Source organism: Sodiomyces alkalinus, assembly GCF_003711515.1.
Source record: "Sodiomyces alkalinus F11 unplaced genomic scaffold SODALscaffold_10, whole genome shotgun sequence".
In the NCBI taxonomy this organism is placed as follows: Eukaryota; Fungi; Ascomycota; class Sordariomycetes; order Glomerellales; family Plectosphaerellaceae; genus Sodiomyces; species Sodiomyces alkalinus.
In genome coordinates this window covers 399,339-422,292 of record NW_021167088.1, presented here as the reverse complement: position 1 = coordinate 422,292, position 22,954 = coordinate 399,339, and the positions used below count along the sequence as shown (strand labels likewise).

The 22,954-nt window shown below is 54.9% G+C and overlaps 9 protein-coding genes across 9 annotated transcripts; 4 read left to right on the top strand and 5 right to left on the bottom strand.

Annotated features, from left to right (window-relative positions):
• Positions 1–120: 120 nt before the first annotated feature.
• SODALDRAFT_283063 (hypothetical protein) lies at positions 121–2,972 on the bottom strand (the record flags this gene model as incomplete). Its single annotated transcript, XM_028608380.1, has 3 exons — positions 121–1,346; positions 1,431–1,610; positions 1,670–2,972. 3 exons carry the CDS (start codon positions 2,970–2,972, stop codon positions 121–123), a joined length of 2,709 nt encoding a protein of 902 aa, XP_028463587.1.
• Positions 2,973–3,781: 809 nt separating this feature from the next.
• SODALDRAFT_51123 (hypothetical protein) lies at positions 3,782–4,910 on the top strand. Its single transcript, XM_028615427.1, has 3 exons — positions 3,782–4,353; positions 4,404–4,664; positions 4,726–4,910. Exons 1-3 carry the CDS (start codon positions 4,112–4,114, stop codon positions 4,808–4,810), a joined length of 588 nt encoding a protein of 195 aa, XP_028463586.1. The 5' UTR covers positions 3,782–4,111; the 3' UTR covers positions 4,811–4,910.
• Positions 4,911–5,900: 990 nt separating this feature from the next.
• SODALDRAFT_328164 (hypothetical protein) lies at positions 5,901–6,338 on the bottom strand. The gene has a single exon (XM_028610615.1). It carries the CDS (start codon positions 6,276–6,278, stop codon positions 5,979–5,981), a length of 300 nt encoding a protein of 99 aa, XP_028463585.1. The 5' UTR covers positions 6,279–6,338; the 3' UTR covers positions 5,901–5,978.
• A 2,512-nt stretch (positions 6,339–8,850) lies between these two features.
• SODALDRAFT_328162 (hypothetical protein) lies at positions 8,851–9,145 on the bottom strand. The gene has a single exon (XM_028610614.1). The coding sequence runs from the start codon at positions 9,049–9,051 to the stop codon at positions 8,872–8,874; it is 180 nt and encodes a 59-aa protein (XP_028463584.1). The 5' UTR covers positions 9,052–9,145; the 3' UTR covers positions 8,851–8,871.
• A 143-nt stretch (positions 9,146–9,288) lies between these two features.
• SODALDRAFT_283302 (aureobasidin A resistance protein) lies at positions 9,289–10,783 on the top strand (the record flags this gene model as incomplete). Its single annotated transcript, XM_028608401.1, has 2 exons — positions 9,289–9,695; positions 9,781–10,783. The coding sequence occupies 2 exons, from the start codon at positions 9,289–9,291 to the stop codon at positions 10,781–10,783; spliced, it is 1,410 nt and encodes a 469-aa protein (XP_028463583.1).
• A 1,751-nt stretch (positions 10,784–12,534) lies between these two features.
• SODALDRAFT_320286 (hypothetical protein) lies at positions 12,535–14,800 on the bottom strand (the record flags this gene model as incomplete). Its single annotated transcript, XM_028609521.1, has 2 exons — positions 12,535–13,484; positions 13,552–14,800. The coding sequence occupies 2 exons, from the start codon at positions 14,798–14,800 to the stop codon at positions 12,535–12,537; spliced, it is 2,199 nt and encodes a 732-aa protein (XP_028463582.1).
• Positions 14,801–15,436: 636 nt separating this feature from the next.
• SODALDRAFT_346027 (GRC3 protein) lies at positions 15,437–18,007 on the top strand (the record flags this gene model as incomplete). The annotated part of the gene is made up of 6 exons (XM_028613233.1): positions 15,437–15,482; positions 15,576–15,652; positions 15,749–15,850; positions 15,884–16,069; positions 16,136–16,420; positions 16,484–18,007. The coding sequence occupies 6 exons, from the start codon at positions 15,437–15,439 to the stop codon at positions 18,005–18,007; spliced, it is 2,220 nt and encodes a 739-aa protein (XP_028463581.1).
• A 152-nt stretch (positions 18,008–18,159) lies between these two features.
• Positions 18,160–19,497, top strand: SODALDRAFT_50999 (hypothetical protein). Its single transcript, XM_028615426.1, has one exon. The coding sequence runs from the start codon at positions 18,312–18,314 to the stop codon at positions 19,227–19,229; it is 918 nt and encodes a 305-aa protein (XP_028463580.1). The 5' UTR covers positions 18,160–18,311; the 3' UTR covers positions 19,230–19,497.
• Positions 19,317–22,954, bottom strand: SODALDRAFT_328158 (SNI2 protein). The gene is made up of 3 exons (XM_028610613.1): positions 22,793–22,954; positions 20,579–22,677; positions 19,317–20,505 (listed from the first exon to the last, which is right to left on the bottom strand). The coding sequence occupies exons 1-3, from the start codon at positions 22,912–22,914 to the stop codon at positions 19,766–19,768; spliced, it is 2,961 nt and encodes a 986-aa protein (XP_028463579.1). The 5' UTR covers positions 22,915–22,954; the 3' UTR covers positions 19,317–19,765.

The following is a 22,954-nucleotide window of genomic DNA, read 5'->3' as shown; positions in this document are numbered from 1 at the left end:
TTGAACTTTTGCGATGTGTCCCTCACCCGAACATTGCTGCCGCTAATAATACATATACGGAATCGCCCCCCAACAAATGGCAAGATGTTTGTCGCCCATCCATCGAAAACCGTGGGCAGCTCATGGCTGCCGGAACTTAGCCAGTTGTGCCATGATTGTATGGACCTGCGAGGCCGAGTCTGGCGATGAACCTCCGTTCATCTCATGGAGATGATGGCCTGGGTGGCCGCTGCTGACGGGCGGTCTAGAAGCGGGAGAAGGATATGCCTGTCCTCCGTAATGAGCAGGCTGTGCCATCGCCGCCGAGCTACCATTGAGGCTGGCTAAAAGCGCCTGAATGTCCAGTTGTGAGCCCGCTTGCGGAGCTGCGCCGATTCCACGTGCTGGTTGGCTTGCGACACCGTTTTGTTGTTGATGTTGCATAGTAGACCCCAGTAGCTGCTGTAATCCGGCGTTATCGTACTGGCCTAGAAGACCCACAAGATCGACAGGGTTTTGGCTGGGCGGGATAACGGGTGGTGCCTGTGGGCCCTGCGATCTCTGGACCGTGGGGAACGACGCCACGTGTGGTGAGGCCTGCGGGGGTGGATGTTGTCCGTACTGTGGTTGCGGGGGCTGCTGATACGGATAGCCGCCGGCCGCGTACGCTGGCTGCGGAGGATAGTGGCTATTATTGTAAGTCTGTGCCTGGCGAGCTTGAGTCTTTGCGCGCAGGACGAGCTCGGCGGCGATAGGCGGATCGAGATCCTGGTATTCGTCAAACCGAGCGCTCAGGCCGGAAGATCGGTCGAACACTTGAAGGGGGATCTTTCCGTAACTGTGGGCGCGGATGTCAAGCTCCACGATGCCATGGACTCCCTCCGCGACCTGTCTTTGGAGCACCGCCGCTCGAGGAAAACCTGGGTTCAGAAACATCACGTCCACTTTCAGGCCTCTATCCAGAAACGCACGTTGCACCCAGTCGACGAAGTCGCGTCCAACCTCTTGGAGGAGCAGGAATTGGACGTCGGGCACTTGGTCGCCGTATCTGCGAGGGATCTCGAGTCGGTCGTCAAAGCCGTGCGCGGGACTCGGGCTGCGCTGCCGATACGCGTCTTGCTGCCGTCCGTAAGCTGGCGGCGATCGCGAGCGGCCTCGGTGCTGGTTGTGCGAGGGCTCGTAGTAGTCCCGTTCGCGTCCGTACTTATCACCTCTGTTGCGACGAGGCGAAGCCCCACGCCCCTGATGACGATGGTCATCGCGCTGCCGACGAGGTTGGCTTGCGTCAGAGCGATCGCCAGATCTCTGCCCAGCGTCACGCCTGCCATCGTCGCCTTTTTTCTTCTGCGTTCGCGAAATCTCCAAATCTTCCGTCTTTGTTAGCAAGATACTTCTGTCGAATCGCAGTTCGCGGGGGGGAGGGGGGGCACATCTGCAAAACTATCACTTACGAATTTTACGGCCTTTTATCTCGATGCCTTGTAGGTTTTGCATGACAGCTTGGGCGTCCTCGGCGTTGTGGTATTGAACAAAGCCATAGGCAGATTTGAGAGAAATCTGGGCAAGCCGACCAAATCGGTAGAAGATATCAAAAACGTCCCGCTTTGAAACACGTTCGCTGGAGAGGTTTCCTGGACGAAATGTTAATCGGCGTATGCGTGGGCGCAAAAAGATTCCGGGGCCTGCTTACCGATAAAGATCCGGGAACCTTCCGGAAACCTATCCCATCTTCCTTCGCTCATATAACGCCGTTCGTCTTCGTTGAAGAGACTCCAGAGCCTCTCACGGTTAGCGGCATCATCATCATCAGGCCGACTGGCTGAGACGCCAGTAAGGTCGGAGTAAGAAGGCCCTGTCGAAGAGTTGATAGGAGCAAGAGGAGGAGGCGGGAGGTCCTCAGCCTTGGTATAGGTACCAGGCGCCCCGGCGGCCACATACGTGGAGGGTTGGCTGGGAGTCAACGAGGCAACGGACGGGGGATGCACGCTAGACGTGGGGGAAGTAGAAGCAGGGATGGACGCAACAGTGGGAAGCTGGAACGCGCGGGACTCTTCGGAGTGTGAGGAAACAGGAGCAGGGCGAGGAGCAAAAGCATGAGCAGAACTAAAGGCTGCCTCTTGGGGCATGGGAGGTCTCGGGGGTAAAGAGGACGCGGAAGTTGCGGGCATCTGCGGGACATGGGTGGACGACTCCTGGTTCTGGGAAGAGGGTCCGGGTTCCGAATGGCTGTTGGGACTTGTGGTCTGGCCCGTCATCTCGGCCACGAGACGAGAAATGTCATCGGCATGCGCATCACCGGAACTCGACTGGCCATTAGTTACGGGAGGAACCTGGTCTCCACGCTGCGTCTGGTTGAACTCAACACCTGACTGACCGGCGACTTGCGGGTTGGCGACGGGGTGACCGTCACCGGGCGACTGGGTCGTGACACTGGGCTGGGCCGGAGTGGATTCAATAACAGGTTTAGGGACCGCTTGAGCGCTTTGGGACGCCTCAGGCGACAGTTGACGTGGAATGGACTCTCGCGCATGGGATACATCATCCTTCGTTGAACTATCGTCCTGTATATCTTGAGCGGGCGAGTCGAAGGACTTGAGGTATTCATCTTCGCCAGCATCGGGCTCCTCCGGCTGAACCTCGACGGCTTGACCGGGTTCTTTTTTCTCTTCATAAGCATCGTCCAGGCTGTCAATATCGATGTTGCTTTCGTTGTCGGCACCAGCACCGCCACCGTCGTCTGCTGTGCTCCCCATAACGACTAAACCAACGGATGGGTCGTACTCAGCAGGTGGGTCCTGGCTCGGTGCACCAGCGCCGGGACCAGTGCTCTGAAGTTCGTGTTCTGCGGGCATCTCCGTCATGGCATCGAGAAAGTCGGCGGTGTCCTGGAGGGCTGGGAGAACAGCGGTGGCAACGGAATGCAGAGGGGACGGAGCTAAGGGCGAAAGGTCGGCGGTGGCCTGAATTGGGGGGGTGGAGCTGGCTGCGGGCATGAAGAGCTGGGATGACTGAAGTGCGGGCAAAGAACACCCGTTTTAAGGAAAGCACTTGCAGGCAGTTTGTTGGCTTGTCGAAATTCTGGAAATATTGGATGGGAAAAAGAAAATGGTGGAAGGATAGTGCAAACCTATTTGCAAATGTTGACGCGCAAGTGGGTTTGCGATACGGTTCATTGGATTCCGAACAGGCAACACAGGAGTATGCTCCTAGACAAAGTAAACAGGCGTCAGGCTCACTGCAAAAATTGTCATGAAGGTGGTAATGGACTGTGCAGTCTGTAATTGCTTTGCCTGGGGTCAGGTCAAGAGGGGTGGTGAGATGATTCTTTCCTGGTTGCCAATCTGAGGACTGCTATTGCACACAAATTTGAGTAGCCTCAGCTGAAATGGACAGAGTACCAGCAGAATCAGATCAGCCCTCGGAGTGGAAAGTGGTCAGGTCTTTGGAAATGCTCCGGATTGCATGTAGTTGCAGAAAGTGTTGAGGCGGGTGTGCAAGAGATGGAGATGGAGATGGGAAAGAAGGACCAGCAGCATAACAAAATCGCGGTACTGGGAAGGAAGGAGCTCAACGAGGGGGGGTGACGCTGGCGGGCCTAAAAGAAAAAAAAAATGGAAGTCGAGAACTCCGAAGCACGATAACCACGCGATTACGCTAACCAGATATGGAGTTAGACCCATTTATACTTTAAGCCTCTCCCGGCGACTTCAGGTAACTAGGTACTCCGTAATTAGTTACGGATACCCACGGATACATAGCTTCATCTCCCAGTGTTCTTACTTCTTTCCTACTTGGGGTTTACAGCGTGCCATACGCAACTCAAGAGGTTGATAGCCCATTATTGACAGAGACTGCGTCCAATCTTCAAATACGGAAGAAAGAAGATTCGATGCCCATTTTGAGCCATTTGGTAATTCGGAGGGTTCCAAAACTCATTTCCGATAACCCTTCTTGAATTGCTTGCTCTAAGCAGCATGTCCATCTCGACCCATAATTAATGATTTAACAGCTCTATGCAGAAGCCACTTGAGTTTAACGTCTTGAAGAACCAGGGCTGGAACATTCCAACGGACATTACGGAATAGTACACGGTCTGTCTCATCTCGAGTGCCATGAGCATCGGCTTGCGGACATGACACTCAGGTTGACGGCCCGAGCATCACTATGGACGTTGTTTCGACTAGGAGGTACAGCAGTGCAGCCGCCGCTGGCATTTATCCGCTCCGCTCGTTTTCAAGCTTTCGATACATCATTTGACGCGGATGAACTCCGGGAGGCCAGAGCCTGGCATCAAGCGTTCGACGAAACTCGGTTGCCCAAGGGCCAGACCAGTTTCGCGCGCTCCAGTGGTCCGGGAGGCCAACATGTCAACAAGTATGTTACGTTTGCCAGGCGATTTGGGGACATATAGCTCATGAATGCAGGACCGAAACCAAGGCCATCACCACATGGCCCGTCAAAGACTTGATCGCTGTCCTACCGAAGCTGCTCCACCCCGGCGTCCGGGCATCCAAATATTACACGGCTAGGACGGATTGTTTAACAATCCAAGACCAGACCCATCGGCAGAGAAGTGCCAACACGGATGAGAATTTCCGTAAGCTGGTTGAAGAGGTACAAAGGATCTACCAGGAGAGAGTACCAAACGAATCGTCGCCAGCTAAGCAGCAGAAGTATATTGAGTTGTAAGTAGGCCTGTCTGGGCATCGGTTCCAAGAGATCATCGCTACTGACAGCCGATCGTAGAGAAAGGACTTTTCATAAGACTCGCTTGCAGCAGAAAAAGAACCACAGCTCCAAGAAGCAGGGCCGAAGAGGACCGTCTGACTGACTGCCACATTATAGCCAAGACCTGGGATGGGAGCCCCGAAAGTCCAGTTCAGAAGTGGCTCTAATAAAGTGTTTCATCTGGAGAACTGTTCCGATCGATGTAAATTGCTCTATCGCTCCTCATTGATGTGCCATTGGGTGGATCATTGGGACTTCCGGAGGACGAGGCGTCGAATCATTGTGTCTCCGAGGTCCAGTTGATGTACGGATGCTGTCTCAAAGTTGGGTATCGAGTTCACCTGTGCCTTTTACTTACCAAGCTCACCCTTGTTACTGGCTATCCCGCGGCACCTACGAAATGCCATCAGCATAGTACTGCATGTAATTATGTCATCATAGTCTTCTCCCCCTTTCCCCCAAATCACGATCAAAACCATGTCGCTTACCCCGGACCTAGAGCAGAGAGTCCTGTATAATCTGACATTTCCGAACGAATCAACCGGATCCGCCCCTCGAGCGAGGCCAAGAGTTTCTTCTATCTGTTTATGCTGTTCCTTCAACTCTTACCTTACCTCCCCAGTAGATTCCCAAAGGAAATAGTCTGTATATCCGAGCAACGTGCTGCGCCTCCGAATGGGTTCATAGTAACAGCCCAGCCGTTTCTTACTTGGTCGCGTCATGGCGCCTGATGGTTAACCTCCTGCACTTTTCGTCCGAAACTCCGCAAGTCATCAAGCCATAAAACGAGTTAGCCAGCTGTCGCGATAACTGCTTACTATCGGTGAATTTCAACTCAGCCGTGCTAGAAGCCTCTCCGAATATCGCGAAGCTGGTATACCTTGCCCTCTTGAGACGAGACCCGAGGAGGTGAGGGAAAGGACGAAGGCTGCCAGGTTAGTTACGCGGTGACATTAACATATTCGTGTGAATCAAACTGGCGGTGAGATCTCATCCACCGAGCAGACCATCCCATGACCAAGTGGCGTAAGTCATTCCGAGCGCTCTGGACGATTCTTATTGGATATGAGGAGCGCCACAATGGTGACTGGCATATGATGCGAGTGTCACGGTAAGGACCACTGCTACAACAGTAACGCCCTCAGGTGCAACATTACGAAGTATATATTGAGTTGAAATATGTGACTGCGTCGGGCTGGAGCATGCCTCGAGGTCGAATTTGAGTTGATTCAAGTACTCAGCTAGGAAGGTACAAACGGGCCAGGAAAGCTTCATGCTGATAGACCAAGACGAGGAGGCTGGGCCTGGGTCACATTTTCACGGGGCCAGGGCTTCTGTGACGTTCTTCCGAAGTCTCTCCAGAAATAGTGAATGATGATACCTGACGAGGTGGGAACGAGGGGAGATGACGAATGATAGAACACGCGAAGTCCCGCAGTTGATCGGTGATATGCCCTCGCAAACAAATGTGAAAGCTCCGAAGACAACGGAAAAGTATATTGGCGAGACCTGAGAAGAGCGAGGGCCAAGGAAGAGGAGGAACTGGTGGGAAGACGCGGGTGAGCCTCCATGATGATCCTACATCGTATCGCTTGGGTATCGCTTTGTAAGGTGCTCTGTCCAGTGGCCAAATGCCCGAATAAAAAGAGGATCAACGGGTTTCAAGACTGTAATTGGAACCGGCATGGTCATTAGGTACTTGACGTCTATTTATCTTTCTCCCTCCTCCACTTCGTACAACGTAGGTCTATTCTCATCCTAATAATCATCGTTAGAGGTCGTCTATCCGTACTGAAAGAGATTAAAATGGCGATCGTCACTAACAACAATAATTTCGGCCTTTAGGATACCGCGACCTAGGTACCTAATACCGGATGGCTGGTTAAGGTACTTCATACGAAGTACGTACCGTGAAATGAATCTACCTACCTAAGGTAAGGTAAGGTAAGGTAAGGTAAGGTAAGGTAGGTACCTATCGAGTTCACGCACATGGTTCTCCATCCCTCTTACCTACGAAGTACCAACAGATTGGTCAACAGAGAATCAGGAAAGTCCCTGGAGATCATGCATAAGTCCCTACATCTCGCATAGGCAGTGTAGATCGCTATACCGAGCAGGAGTATCCATATTACGAAGTACGAAGCAACCGAATGCGAACGAGAGTGTTGGGCTTGATAGTGGGCTTGGGGCGATGCCCAGCGTTTCACCGAAATGAAGCGTGTGGGCGCAACAATTTTTCCCTTTTCTTGTTCCAATTTCTTTTTTTCTTTACTTCCTTTTTTTTCTTTTTTTCTTCTTTTCTTTTCTATATCCCTTTCCGGGCCAACGGCGCCGATGTCTCGGCGCCGAGCCGAGAGAAGGGGACTCTATTGGGCAGAGAGGCAAAGGGGAATGGAGCTCAGGCCACGACCAGGGGGTACCCTCGGGTGGCCCCGGTCGACTCTTGGCGCTTGCCAGAAAGAAAGAGAAAAAAGCCAACCGATGCCCATCGGACTCACGCTCTCTTGGCGCGGAGTGGGGGAAATTAAAACAAGACTTGCTAGGATGTGAAGGAGGGGCACGCGAGCAAGAGCGAAGTGTCGCTTGAGGTAGGACGGGCAGATACAAGAAACGATGAACAATCCTGTAGGAACAGAACACTGAGCTGGTTGGTGGTATGTTCCCACCTCTGTCATTCATCACACATTTGCATGTCCGACGGCATCAGCAGGGGGTATTGTGATGGATGACAAATACTTCGTAGAAGCGGGCGTACACACAAGCCGGTCACTCTGTGTGGTGACTTTCGGGATTCCGTGACTCGGATTTCCCAGGCAGCCACTTTTGCGGGCTCGGTTCCATCGTGGACAACGCACAAGGAGATCTCCGCTAAATCCGACACCCAGCGACCACAACCAATGGCCATTCAGCTCACAGTAACAAATCCGACCACTGAAGATTTAGCAGCCACTGAGATGGCGAGCATAAGGTAGGCGCAGTGCCGAAGTACATAGTCTGCATGACTAGGTCGACCTTCGCTGGCCGTGACGTACAACGTACCCGAAGCATGACATGGGAGGAGCCGGTCGGTGAGCAATGGTGTAAAGTAGGGAGTATAATAAAAGAGGAACATCCTCATCGGACGGTCAAAGTGAGTTGGGGGGGTTGCTCCGTTGGGAGGTGGAGCTGAAAACCCAGCAAGGGGAAAAAAGAGAAGAGGATAAAAAGGAAAGGAGGGAAAAGATGTCCCTGGGGTCTCGGAAGTCTCGGGGTCACATAATCACCGAGATATGACAAATAAGACAGACGATCATCAGGGGTTGGGCACACAAAACGCTCCGCCAAGGCGAGCCATGATGCTTGGAACAAAACCACAAGTGACACTAACATCAGGGTACAGGTACTCTCTAGTGTACATTTTGGCGGAGTAGGGTTACCTTAGGTAAGCTGCACAGCATCGGAGGAGGTAAGTGGTCGATAATGCGAGTCGGTGACTTTGGCATCGCTATATGCGGTTAGATTCTCGGCACTTGGCAGCTAACGGTTCCTCCGCTCCTTCCGCACTCTTTGGCCGGGGTCCATGGATGTCTCTGGAAGCGCATGTGTACAAGGCAGTAAGTGACCAATGGACCCTGGTGGGATACAACGTATTTGAACCCGGAGACTCACTTCGTACCTACATCCAATTCTCCTCCCTTCGGCGCCATAACTCTTGGCTCGTTGAATGAGTTGGACGGTGTGTTATTACAAACATGCCGTCCATCCCTTTCCTTTTATCCTCTTTCTCTTCCCCTTCTGCTATGTTCCCCCCCTTCCCACATTTTTGCAGCGACTGTTGGTGGTTTTATCTTCACCCGCCGTAAAAGTACCTCATAGAGCCACATGACGTCGAGAAAAAGAAGGGCGATCAGTTTTCCGTAGGTGGTACTTTTACCCTACCCATCTCCGTGGGGAGCCGAGTATCCTGAAGTACCTACTTTGTACTGCCGCTACCCACACGCTTACTCGTTGTTAGCCGCTCTCTCGACTGACCCCGTTCATCGGCCTATCAAGAATAAACCAACGGTGACGGCACAGCCGGAAGGGAACGTCGTGCATCGGCGGGAAGAAAAAGGCGGCTGGGATTTTTCTTCTTAACCCTTACATTACCTCAACGCTTGGCCTCCCATTTCTTTTTTTTCTCTCTTACCCGCGTCTTTTCTTTTGCGTCTGGCTGGTGAGTGCTTCCGATCCGCCGGCTTCGGTGCTCGGCACCGTTGAATTCCGTCGAACGGGCAGTCTTTTATTCTTTGTTTTGACTCTTTCATGAGACCTCTTTCTACCCTTTGTTCTAGTTTCGCGTCGATATACTATCCTAGGGTCCATGGCCAAAACTAACCTTGCATCTTTCCAACTAGCCCACGTCTTTTTCTCCCCCCATCCGACGGCTCGCTCTTCTCAAGAGCCATACCTGCTGGCTGTTGTCCATTGCGCGGCTCCCTCTGCCGCCTCACCTCTCCTCCCTTCGTCGCCTACAAACGCGCATCAACGACCGATTCGGATCGACGGGAGCAGGTCCCCCCACCACCACGGACAATGCAGGAACTCCCTTCCTTTTGGCAGATGAAGCCACCGAAGCTTCCCCTGCTATCGCCTGGCACCATCAACTTTGCGAAGCTGAACCCGATTCCCCGGCGATTCCGGTCCGGCCGGAGTAGGAGTCACCAGAAGAGGCGCTCTTCGCCCTACTTTCCCCCAGGAGCCAACGATGTCACCGCGCTTCAGACCTCTTTCAACCCTGTTCCCACCTTGCGCCAGTTGAGGAAACACAAATGGCGCCTTATGGACATTCAATACTTTGCCCTCGCCGCTCTGACGCTCTTCTCCCTTGCTATAACCCCATCTGCGCCACTGATCAAGACTCTCGTCGTGTTCGCCATCGTCATGGTCCTCTTGATGCCCGCGACAAGCCAGTTCTTTCTCCCGTCCATGCCCATATGGACATATCTCCTGTACTTCTTCTGCAGTCGGTGAGTTTGTAGCCTCGCCCTCTCTCCTGGGCTGTAGTTTCTTTTGTGTCCACTTCGACATATCAGCTCACAACCGTGTCCACAGCTTCATTGACGCCAAGTATCGACCGCACATCTGGGTCCGCGTACTTCCCGCGCTCGAGAACGTCCTGTACGGCGCGAACCTGTCCAACATCCTCTCCGCCCATACCCACCCCGTCCTCGACATAATAGCCTGGATCCCTTACGGCCTGGGCCACTTCGCCGCGCCCGCCATCTGTTCGCTGGTCATCTTCTTTTTCGCTGCGCCGAAGTCTCTGCCCGTTTTCGCCAAGGCGTTCGGTTGGCTGAATGCCCTGGGCGTCACGCTGCAGCTCGTCTTCCCCTGCACGCCGCCCTGGTACGAGAACGAGCACGGACTCGCCCCGGCTGCCTACGGCATGCAGGGCTCCCCTGCCGGCCTCGCACGCATCGACGAGATCCTAGGCGTGGATATGTACACGACGAGCTTTACCACGGCACCGGTCCCCTTCGGCGCCTTCCCTTCGCTTCATTCGGCGGATGCGGTCCTGGAAGCCCTCTTCATGTCGTACTTTTTCCCGAGGCTCCGGCCCTTCCTCGCCACGTATGTCATCTGGGTTTGGTGGGCCACCATGTACCTGAACCATCACTACGCGGTCGATCTCGTCGGGGGCGCCCTGCTGTCCGCGGCCTTCTTCTACGTCTCCAAGGCTCGCTACCTGCCGCAGCAGCAGCCGGACAAGGCGACCAGGTGGGAGTACGATTACGTGGAGGTCGGCAAGCAGAGGACGGTTCTGGACGAAGAGCTGGGCGGCCGGTACGGGCTTGATCTGATGCAGCGGAAACAATCCGCCGACAGCGACGAATGGACCATCGGCAGCTCCTCCAGTTTCAGGACAGCCTCGAGCAGCAGCGGGAGCGGCAGCGGCAGCGGTAGCGGTAGCGGAATGATAAGCCCTGCTATTCTCGACGAACTGAACCAGCAAGGTGCTCTCTCGGTGGTCGAAATGACGCCCCATGGCCAGGTGTGGGAAGGTGGCGTGCCACCACGAGAAGGCGACTTGAGCGAAGTGGTCGTGATCCGGTAGTGGACGACCAGAGGTTTTTGCCAATGTGGTTCTGCTGAATTGTCCATCTTTGCACGAGACGGGGGTTCTTCACTCCCCCTTTCTCGGGCGACTTGCTCCTCTTCCGACATGCGATCGCACCCATCGAAAATTCCCGGTGTCTGGCCCTCGATACCCCGCATGGTTTCTCCGCTCATATTTTTTTCTTCTCTAATTTTGAACGAAGTCGCGTTTTCTGGTTTTCGCCAATATCGCGTCTTGGACTTGGGCATTTTCTTTGCACAGCAACGGCGTCATCGTGGGGGGGTTTTTTTTTTAGCCAGTTTTGGTTCGTTAACGGTCAATCGGAAAGCATTTCCAGCGAAGGGGGACACGAATGAATGGGAAACAGCTGCTTTGCTCTCACGATCCCAACCCCTTGTACGACGGAACCCTCCCTCTAATTGGTGTCGGGGCTGTACAGATGGGGAATAACCACACCCCTGGGGGGGTTAGGGGGGTTAGGGGGGTACACATCGGTGATGGGACGCACCTAGACGATATACGTAATGTATGATATGGGACGGCGCCATTTCTCGGAGGAACCAGCGCAGCAGCACACGCTGTTGTGCCGGGCGGGTGGCGGGAATGGAAGACGTCCCTTAACGTGCGCCCTGTTACGTGGAGAGCAGGACGCGGATGTAATGAGGAGGCCGGGTATAAACGCCAAGGGCTGAAAATAGGGCAGTCGCTACTGAACAGCAAATGAGTTATCGAAGTGCGGAAGACAAAAAGAAGTAATCAAGTCGCTCTCGTCTAAGCCCGCAAGTTGTGCAAATGGTTGAAGTTCGCGCATAAATGTCGGCAGCCGGGGGGACCAGGGAAATGAAATTGGAGCCGGCGACTGCCGAGTCGGCTCCGTCCCCATTATCCAGCGGAAGATTGCCATTGGTATTCACAACTCCAAACTGGACGCAGAATTCTGAAGTCTCGAGGAACCAAGGGAGTGATCGAATATCTGAGGTATAATGATTCGAAGGTCAGATAGCGAGGAACGCCGAGAAGGGAATCAGAGACCTAGGAAATGGAATGATCTTGGACTAGATGAAGGTGAGGAGAAATCCAGGAAGATACTCCTCCGAGGCTAAACGCGTCTTCTTTCTCTCTCTTCTCTCTCGCGCGCGTGAAGTTCAGACATATACGAGGTAGAATTAGAACTAGAGCCTGGTTAGAGGCGCCTGTCAGAAGATGCACCCTACTCGCGTTTGCTCCGTATGGATAGCCTTTGATCCTTCTCAATTACTTTCCAAGACTTTACAAGTCAAGGATTCTCTGCATTAGTTAGCTACACGCATTCCCTCCTCTGGTCCTGCCCTATAACCTGTTGACCGGAAGAGCACTGGGTTTGGCTTCGCCTGCTCCTCTCCGCCAGCTCATGCTATCTCGACTGTAGAAGCAGAGCTCATCCGGAGCTATCTCGTCTCGTCCAGCACGCGATGCGAAAATTCGGTGTCTCCCTCAATGTCATATCCCAAACGCCCTGGTCCCAACCCACCAACCCGATTTTTGCAGAGAGCAGAAACAAAACGAAAAAGAAGAAGAGAAAAGGCACAGGGAGGGGGAAAGCAACTCAGAGCAAATCAGCACAAAGGAAGCAGGCGTGCATATACCACTCTGCAGAGAATTGCCATGTCCCATTGTGTTAACAGCAAAGCAGAAGCCAACATAAAAATAAATGCACACACAACATCGATCATCCGATTTGCACTCTCCCCTCGGCGAGTGGAGTAGCTCTATTTCTTCATTCGTCTTACTGTGGGGGGCAAAATGGGCGTCTGCTTCGCGGGTGGGATCGAGCTCTGCGAAGAAGACGGCGCGGCACCGCCTTCCTTGCTCCTCTTCTTCTTCGATGGCTTTGGAGTAGATTCGGTCGCTAATGGAGAGGAGCGCTTGACGTGCGGTATTTGAGGCACAGGCACCGCGGATTGTTGGCGTCCGTTCACGGGAAGGGGAACGGGACTTTCCTTGGGAGCGTCGGCGGTAGTGGCGAGAGTGGCATCGGCACTGAACGAGACCCTCTTGCTCTTCTTCGATTTCGTGGACGGGGCCGCCTCCGCCTGGGGCGTCGGGCTCCCCTCGGTGGTGTGAACGACGGCGCTCTTCTTCATCGAGGAAGGCACTGTGGGAGGCAGAACGGGCGTCGACTTGCTGGCGGATGGAGGCGGCGCATCTTCGCCATCCCGCACGCGCTTCTGTCTCTTCTTTTGCTTCTTCTCGGCAGAAAGACCTTCCTTGATCAGCTGAGCCGATACAGCCTCTTCGTCTTCGTCGTCTGCGAGCTTGCGCTTGGAGGGTTTCTTGGTCGAAGCGCTAGGGACTGCTGCCGAGTCCTTTCGAATGGGCGTGGACACAACCTCCCCGTTAGATGCCGGTGCCTCGCCATTATCACGTCGCCTCTTCTTGCTCTTCTCCGAGTCCTTCTTCGATTCCTTGGTCGGAGAAGGCAGGGGAGGGGCCTGAGCCATCTCGATATCCTCTTGCTCCGCATCAGAATCAGATCCTAGGGTCCCCATGGACTCGCCAGGAGGCACACCAATGGGGCGATAGCGAGCCTGGAGACCTTTGGGCTGCGGGCGGGGTTTTCGACTCGGGGGCAAAGGTAGCGGGGCGGCTGTGGCATCCTCTGGGCCGGGGATCTGAATGATGCGCTTGAATTGCATGACCTGGTCCACGTTGTGGGATACTAGGAGGATTGTTAAAACGAGGTTCTTCTAGTCTCTGGGAGAAAGGAGGGGTTTGGACTTTCATACCAGCTTCGTATCGCGTGCCCTTTTTGTTGGGAATGAGAACCTGGTAGGTCGCGTTCGCATTGTCTGATAGATTGACGCCGTAAGAGGCGCCATCGTGCTCCAGGACGGGGTCTCCATTCCGCGCCTTGTCCATGGGGATTTCGATCTTCTCGATGACGTTGATGGGAATCGAAGCTGGCGCGGTGAAGTACCAGAGCTGTTTGCCTTCCATTCTCGCACGGTTGAAGAATTCGGTGACATCCTTGCCATCCTCGTCCCCTTGCACGGCCCGGAGTACGAAGTCTTTTCCCTCGAAACCTGGGGCACGAAGACGTGTTTCATCGCGCGACTCAACCACAGCAAGTGCCTCGTCGGTCTCCTCGTGGTCAGATTCAGGGGCCTGGTCCTTCCGGCGCTCCTTGCCGCTGCTTTGTGGAGTCTTCGTCTTCGCGGAAGTGCTGGCGACCTTCTTCTGTGATGCCGGCGGGGCCTCCTCCTCACTTTCGTCACTATCGCTAGTGCTATCGGAGGTGGAGGTGGAGGTAGTAGCAGAGGTCGAAGTTGAGGTCGAAGCCGATGGTTTGGCAGCAACAGGAGCAGCAGGAGGAGCAGCAGCAGATTTCTTGCCGTTCATCAGAGACTTGGCCATGCGTTTCGAGTCTGCGTCCTCTTCACTATCTGTTTCGCTCTCCGAATCACCCTCCGAATCGCTTTCGGAACCGCTCTCCGACTCGCTAGACGAGGATGACGACTCCTCTGCTTCCTTAGTCGTTGCCTTCTTGGTGGGCGATTCGCTTTCACTTTCACTATCGCTCGAGTCGGAAGAAGAATCTTCAGAAGTCTCGTCATCAGATGCAGTGACACGCTCATTGGACTTGGCGAACTTGTCGGGCCCCTTCTTGCTATCATTGTTCTTCTTCTTGTCGCGTTCGGCGTCACTGTCGGCGACCTCGTCATCCTTGCTGCGAGGGTTGCGCTTGGACGGGGTGATGCCTGCGCGCCGGGCAATGGTGGGGGTCGAAGGCTTCAAGTTGCCGTTAAGGCGGTCGAAGAAGGCCGGATCAACGGGCGCGTCATCTTCACTGTCACTTTTGCTTTCCGATGACGACGAATCGTCGTCTTTACGAGCGTCGAAAGCGGCCTCTCTCTTGGCCGCTTTAGCTTTGGCCTGTTCTCTGGATGGAGTACTGGCGAAATCATCGCCTCCCTGGAACTTGTGCACCATGCTGCTCAAGGAGGCGACGCCATCGAGGACGCGCCGGGTCGCCATGACTTGGCGTCTATACGATTGGAGTTCCGATCGTGCGCTTTTGCAAAGGACGATATTTCGTGTTCAATTGCGTAGCCGGGGGTTTTAGAGGATGGATAGAGCAGTGGTTGAGCTTGGGGAGGAAGTTGAATTCGCGTCCTATCGGCTTGAGCTTCAAGATTCGCGACCCGCGGAATTCGTACAGAGAAGAAAAAAAATCGAGAAGGTACCGACGCGGGACATGGAGGTTGGGGGTCAAGGATGGCACTGACCAAAAACCCCAGCGATTGGTGGAAGGTACACGTACGGAGCACTCGAGTCTAAGGTACAGGTACCTTTACACACCAAATAATTGGAAGGCAGGCAGAAACCGTGACTGGGACAGTCGCGTGGGTGCCCCACATATGTACTTGTAAGCATGTACCATTCTATATGAAGTAAGAGGTATGTAGGATATCTCAGACTTTTCTACGCGCCCAAGCTGGTCTCACACATGGATATTCGACAGCGTCTTGCACAGGGCTCTCTCATCGACAAAAATCCTCGGAATGGCACTTTCATGACGCCCATGGTCCCTGGATTTACCCCATACCAACCCAATCAACACGATATTACTAGGGGCCGGGTCTATTACTTTGCTTCACCGAACTCTTTATCATGGCCTCTCCTAAGCGGCGCAAAATTGAGACGGGAGATACCCAGCGTACGTATATGGCAGCCTTACAGACAGACCCCTTTAGGAAGACAAGCGAAACGAAAGAAGACGACCGTTGTATACAATCTGACCTCCCCATAGCTATGAGTGCTTTTGCTCTAAGACGTCAACTCCCATCTGGGGCCAACTCTGCTTTCGGATCGCCCAAATCTCCCCAAGTTATTCCAGTTCCTAGCCCAGATGTTGCACCTGCCGAGTCGGAACCCGCTGCTGTTGCCGTCAAAGCCAATGGACGGAAATCGACGGCCACCAAGGGTTCCTCCAGACCTGCGGGGTCTAAGCCTGTAGCATCTAGCGGTTCTGAGACAGTAAAGTCAGGGAATGGCGCGGCGAGGCTTCCTCTTGACCCCAGCCCAGTTCCTCGGGATTCTGCTACAGCCCAGAGGTAGGAGCCCGTCATCCCGGCGCCGCCGAAAGATCTTGCTCACTGTTGTCATAGTGTATTGGATTCGTCTGTGACATCAGTATCAGCAGATGCCCCAGCGGTGCAACCATTCTCTACATTCAAGCTCACCAAGCAGAACTCTCGGAAACTGTCAGGAGGCATTCTTCGACTAAAACTGGTCGAGAGCGAGGTACCAGCCGTCTTCTCCCTCTCTTCCCGCTGCCTCAAAGCATCTATCTTAACCTTTGCATTCTAGCGATTCGTTGTTTTAGGGAGTTTTGGCGTTCGTGTTATCAACGGCGAGGTGACGGTTGCCGGGGCTCTCCTACGGCCGTCGGAGTCCATCGCCTGGATACACGCTTCCCACAGCTACGCTATACCCGTCCTACGTTGCTCTGACGAGACCAGTCTCGAACTGCATCCTCATCCCAATGCCGCGGAGCTACGTGGGCTGGAGAAGTTGTCTCCCTTGTTCAGAGGTCTATGGAACGAATCACCCGCTGCGGCTCGAAACGGTCGACATATTGAGCCATTCCAACTAGTATGTTGCGCCAAGTTCTCCCTTGTCTTCACTATCCAGTTCTGTATCCTAATCCGAAATCAGATTTCCACGTCCAAGGATGCACCTAAGAAAGCCTTTATCCAAGACCTGGTCTCCCCTCCTGCATGGAATAAGAAACTGGCTGAGCTTGTGACTGGGCAAGAGAGCAAGTGCCCCGTGGTGCTCATATGCGGTCCGAAATCATCCGGGAAGTCAACTTTTGGTCGGATTCTCTGCAACCGACTCCTAACGTCGCCATCACGACGCTCCAGACGAGGCTTGTCGCCTGCCGTTGCAATCCTCGACCTGGACCCAGGACAACCCGAGTATCATCCAGCAGGTACCATAGGTCTTGTCCATGTGAAGCGGCCCAATCTGAGCCCGCCTTTCACACATCCCGTTCCAGCGGAGGCCGATGCAACAGTTTTGAGGTCGCACGCTGTCGCCTCTGTGTCCCCCGCGTCCGACCCCGAACTCTACATCGAATGTGCTCTGGACTTATTTCGGCATTACCAACAATCTGCGTTGCGAGGCCGCCCCTTGATTATTAACACCCCTGGCTGGGTCTTTGGAACGGGTCTCGACTTGTTGACGGAATTGGTATCCAAGCTCGCCCCCACCGACGTTATCTACATGTCAGAGGACGGTCCTAGTGAGACGGTTGAGGCCCTCAAGGGGACGGCGAAGAATGCCTTCGTGACGCTCCCGTCGCAGCAATCTGAATTTACTACCAGGACAGCGCTGCACCTACGGGCCATGCAGGCCATGACCTACTTCCACTCGGTTCGGTCTCGCTCAGGAGACGTTTCATGGACTCCCGAACCCTTAACCGCCATGCCTCCTCTCCAAGTGCGATACTCCGGGGAGAGTCCGGGGATCCTGGGCATTCTGAGCTACGAACTTCAACCGCCTGCAGGGCTGTTAGCCGAGACCGTCAACGGCTCCATCCTCGCCATCGTCGAGATCGAAGATGCCAAGGCATTCCGAGATCTCTTCCACACCATCCAGGGACCTCCTCCATCATCCAGCGACGGCGCCATGGATGTTGACGAGGATGACGAGGATGACGAAGGCAAGAGGCTAGCTCTAACCGCAGCTCTCGAAACACAACTCGCAAGGACACCAGAGGGAATCCCATTCATCCCGAACCCCGACTCCCGGAGCCTGGATCCGCGCTATTCTCGCAGCCTGGGGCTCGTCCTCCTTCGGGGCATCGACGTCGCAAGCCGCTCACTGCAGGTCCTGACGCCCGTACCGCTGTCTCTCATCGAGGAGAGCAGGAGTAACGGACACCACCTCGTTCTCGTCCACGGGAAATTCGACACGCCGGGGTGGGCGTACACGGAGGACGCCTACGCACGATCGTTCACCGAGGGTGCCAACGAAGAGGGCACTGTGGAAATCGCGGAGGGCGACACGGACAGTGACGATTCGGCTGATGAGCCTGAAAACCTGGAGGATGCAGGTGATTTTACTGGGACGCCGTGGGTCGAAGAGCTACGGGGAAACGAGAAGAGGCCGGTAGGGTCCAGGGTTTGGCGGGTACGCAGAGATCTAGGAAAGGCTGGACCGGGAGGAGGTGATTGAACGCCCCATTTTGCGGACATGCTCGCACAACGGATGGGATTGAAAAGTCTGATGGACTATCGTCAAAGAACACAGAGGCTGCTTGGCTTGTTCGACCCACTGGATCGCACTTCTACCCTTCACTCTTTGATGGACTCTTTGGCTACTTCCTCACGGAACAGCCATTTTTTGTATGCGTCCATTGTCCATCGGATTAAGTGCTCTGCTTTGTTTCTTCTTCTCGGTTTCTCTGGGAACAATCTCACTGCTTCTCCCCTAAACAATGACATTATAGTTCATTGTTCTTTGTTGAAGCGCCCATTCAATGCATTCCGGGCCGAGACATGAGGTCTATAAAGGAAGTGCCCGTCCAGCTTCGAGCTTCACTTCTACGCATCGACTCAACTCCATCAACATCACATTATACAAACCAATCAGCCATACATACATCAATCGAGGTCAGTTACTTCATTTCCTCCTTCATTTCCATCCGAGCAAAACCACTCAATCCACTATCCCGCCTAACATGACACCATTCTATGACATTCTAGCTAGGCGGCAGGATAGCAACGATACACATCAGCGCCACATCACCACCATCTTCTATTTATCCGTCACCCTCGCCCCGACCATCGTCGTCCTCGTGCTGGTCATCTTGTCCCTCTGCATCTGGCGACGCCGTACAGCCAAGTACGACCTGCGACGGCGCGAGGAATGGGACAGGGAGCGCGCCATCCACCGAGGCGAAGTCCTCTCGCTGAACCGCCGGCTCCGGTGCTGCACATGCAACCCAGCCCTGCCCTGGGAAGACCGTGGCAATGCCAATACTCAACAACGAGCCCCCGGAAACGACCCCACGCCCGCTGTGCAGCCGTCCCGCATGTCCAGCGACGAAGGGATTCGCCTGACCTTCATGCGGGACTCTTTTGACCTTGTGCGACCTCCCCTCGACGACGCCGGAAATCAAGGAGAACCGGGAACGGAAACCTTCATCATTGGAGATGATGAGAGTGACGAGTCTAACCATGAAGAAGACGTTCCTCCGGCCCGGCATGGGCTGTCGCCTCCCCCTGTCCGCGATCAGCGTGTCACTAACCGCCCTCCTATCCCTAATGCCACTTCTTCCGTGTCTGACGCCTCCGGCCGTCCTGGTCGTATATCGGAGACTTTCGGGGCAAGGCCCGTCTCGTACCGGCGGTCGGAAGATCGCCTAAAGCAGCATCGACCCTGGTGGTCAAGGTAGGTAGGCATCGGCCTCACAACAGAATCTAACCCAAATCGTTTCGGTGCTCACAGAGTGACACGAGAGAACGCAAGAAGTATCAAGGTACGTGAATAAATAAGAGAACCATTTTTGGCCATATATACATCATATCGTTGTCCATCTCTCTCGTGACCTGATGTGTGGCGACTGATCCCCCTGAGCACCTGAATTTGACGCACTTTCCCAGCTTTTCGCAGTTGAAGGCATGAAAGATTGCCTGTCACCGGCGTGGACAACAAGTCCTGACTTTGAGAAGCTGATACCAATAGCTATGTTTTATGTGTCGATTTTAGTTACCTCCAAGAAAGGGTGATTGGGTTGTTGTTGTTGTTGTTGTTCACGGTCAGGCCCTGAGAAGCACAGCGGAGAATCCCGGACGCCAACTCATATGGAAATCCAATATTCCGTTACGCCTGTCCATCCGCTCCCGCGCGAATGCTATGAGAGATTTTATCCCATCTCGAAAACAAAAGGCCCTTTGTTGGAAAACATCCCGTTCCGCCGTCAATTCCCCGTTAGAGGAACTTGCCCTTAATACTTCCCAGAACCAAGTTCCTCTTCTGCTGGCTGACGAATTTGTTCACGTCCTGCGCCCACCCTTGGCTTTGGTTCTGTAGATTCTCCATGCTGTCGCCCACAATGTTCAGCTTCTCCGCCCGCTCATTGAGCTGCCGAGTCAGGTAATCACCCCACCCCTCGTTGCTGGGCGCCCCGCGGCTCGACCCCGCCGCTGCCCCCGACCCTCCAGAACGGGCCGCCCGCTGCTCGGCCGCCGCCGCCGCCACCATGCGCTTGCTCGGAGGTCGCTCCGGCGCGATGAGCAGGTCGAGGTCGGTCGGCGATACATACTGCGTGCCCGACAGCCACTGGATGTTGGAGATGGTCGGTCGCACCGGCGGGGCCAGGTCCGGGTTGATCATGACGTCCAGGCTGGGCGGCAAGGGCTTCCCCGTACCCCAGGCAGAGAGCATCGCGATCTCGCTGGGGCCGGTCCAGCCGAAGATTCCGCCGGTCTGGGTGACCACGGCGTTCGTGGTGCGGGTCGGATCGAGCATGCGCAGCGCGACCCTGCTGAGCCCCTTGAGGCCGGGGATGGAAAAGGCACGAGCAGTGCGGTCACCAAAGACGCCGACGATGGCGAAGCCCTGGAGTTCAGACTCCGTCACGGTGGCCGCATCGCATAGGGCATCGTCGAAGGATTTAGACGCTCCTTTTCCTGTAGCAGGTTTGAAGATGCGAATCTCGCTCTGGGTCACTGGGAAACGGTTAGTTGGGAATGATACACACAAACAGGCGACCGAACTTTTGTGGTATTGAGTAGTACTCACCCACAACAAGAACACCGTGAACTTGACGTCCCTCACGGAGACCAGCGACGATGGGCCCCGTGGCAAGCGCAGGCTTGCCGGTATCGGTCATGATCGGGCACAGCGAGACGACCTTGCCGTCAAATTGTTGCACACCGCCGTAATGGGCCGTGTACCCGTTGTTGGCCGGGAGCAGCTTGAAAGTGGCAACTCTGCCCAGGTTGGTCCCCACAAAGCAGCAAATGCTGGAGTAGCCGTCGCCTTCGAGAGTCATGACGGAAAATTCGACAGCAACGGGCCATTCCTTGGGCCCCGAGGAGCTGGACGAACTCTTGAGGAAAGAAGATCGCTTCTCCTGTTTCGCAAACTCGGAGATAGGTGCCTTGAAGATGATCGCAGGTCCCCGGAGATCGATAATGCTGAAGAAACCACCCTCGGAGCCTACCGCGATGAATCCCACGTCAGACACGCATAGGGCGGTAATAGGACCCTGCGCCATCTCGTACAATGACAACGGCTGCAGCCCTTCTTTCAGGGAAGGCTCGGCTCTCGACCTAATGTCCGTCAGACCACCGGGATTGGGTGGCAAGGGCTCCGACTGATCCCTGCCGTGTGACCTATTAACTCCCCATCTGTACATGACGACCTCTCCCGTTCTGGTGCCGGCTGCGAACTCGCCAGTGCTGGGGGCCATATGCATTGCCGTGACTTGGACATTGTCGAACCGACCAACCGCCCGGGCTACGTCTACTTGCAGTACGAGAGGATTCTCAATCTCGTCGGCATGCCCTGCATCCCAGATACGCACTGTGCCGTCGCCGTGAGCCACTTGCAGAATCGAGCGGCCCTGGTACTTCTTGGACGGCCTGTTGGCCAACGCTCCGCCTTTAAGAATAGGTTCCCCTTGGTTCCGAGTCTCGGTCATGCCCAACCACCGACCGCGGTCGACGGTCTGCACATTGAACCTCGTGACGTATGGGTGGACAAACGAGGCGGAGGGATGAAGCTGGTTTGTGGGACTGATGGGATAACCCGAAGGGAAGCTCATGGTGATGAGCTCTCCCGAAGTCAGGAGGCTCATGACGGCAATTGGGTCGTGGGCGCCGGCGTAATGCGGCGACGTCCGCGGAATGAGAAGAAAATCGATAACCTGGGCACCGGGTGGAGTCGGTAGGATAGATTGGCGCTTTCCTTCGAAATGGTCCTGGAGGACCTGCCACGAGGACGTGGCATAGATCGGGGTGGGACCGAAATCGATGAAGGTCAACCCTTTCTGGGGGCTATCGGGCGACTGCCCGCCGGCTACCAACAGTCCCGTGTCATCTGAATTAGCCTTGCAACACCAGGCGATGCGCGCATACGGCTCGTTGAGGGCGGCCGAGGCGCGGTTGGGACCTGGCTTGTGAATACTGGTGCTATCCAAGGTCCTGGCGGAAAGCAGTTTGCCCTCTTTGGGGTCCCAGAATGCCAAGCTCCCGTCATCATGGGCGGTCAAGACGAAGGTACCGGACGGATGCCACAGGGCATGTGTCAATCTAGGCTTACGCACCGAGTCGACGCCTGCGCCTGCGCCTCCGGGAGCGCCGGGAGGAAGCACATACTCGAAAAACTTGGTAGGGACATTCTGTTTGAACGAGTAGATGACGGCACCGGTGCTGTAGCCGATCAAGAGCTTGCCAATGTCGGTGGGGTGCAGCGCCATGCAGACAAGGGTGACGGCCCTGGCGCTCGGGTCGTGCTCGCGCCAGAAGCTGGGCAAGCGGAAAGTGGTGGCAATCCTCTCTCTGTCGAGATCGTACGCCAGGACCTCGCCGCTGGCCAGACCCAGAAATGCCCAGTCGAGTAGCGGATCGGTGACGAGAGAGACGACGCTGCCTGTGATGATTTGGCCGGCGATGCGGTCGCCGGAGTCGAGGTCCCATATGGCCAGGTCGTTCTTGACATCCAGGGTGACAAGACGGTTGGCGGCGAATCGAAGAGCGCGGAAGGAGGTCGGCCTCTGCGGCTCAAGGGTTTTTGAGACACGGGTATGGCCGAAGACGAAGACTTTCCCGGGCCCAAACTGAGATTCGTTGGTGCCGATGGCAAGGAGGGATTGGATAGGATCATAGGCCAAGCAGCTGTTATTTTGGGGAAGGAGGGGGGGCACAGGTCGACGGACTCTGGTCAGCAATTTCGTCTCTTCTCCTTTCTCTCTTCTTATTCACTCTTCACGAGAAGAGGGGGACCTCTAACCTAATCTGAGAGTTGATACCATATCTGGCCTGGTCATCAGGTGCAAAGAGCTCGGGTACAATGGCTGCAGACAGGTCGTGTTGCATACCCGCCTGCTTCCCTCGCAAGAATGCCGACGCCATGTTGGTCTGCTATGCTTGTTGGGGGGTTGCGGTGATGAGG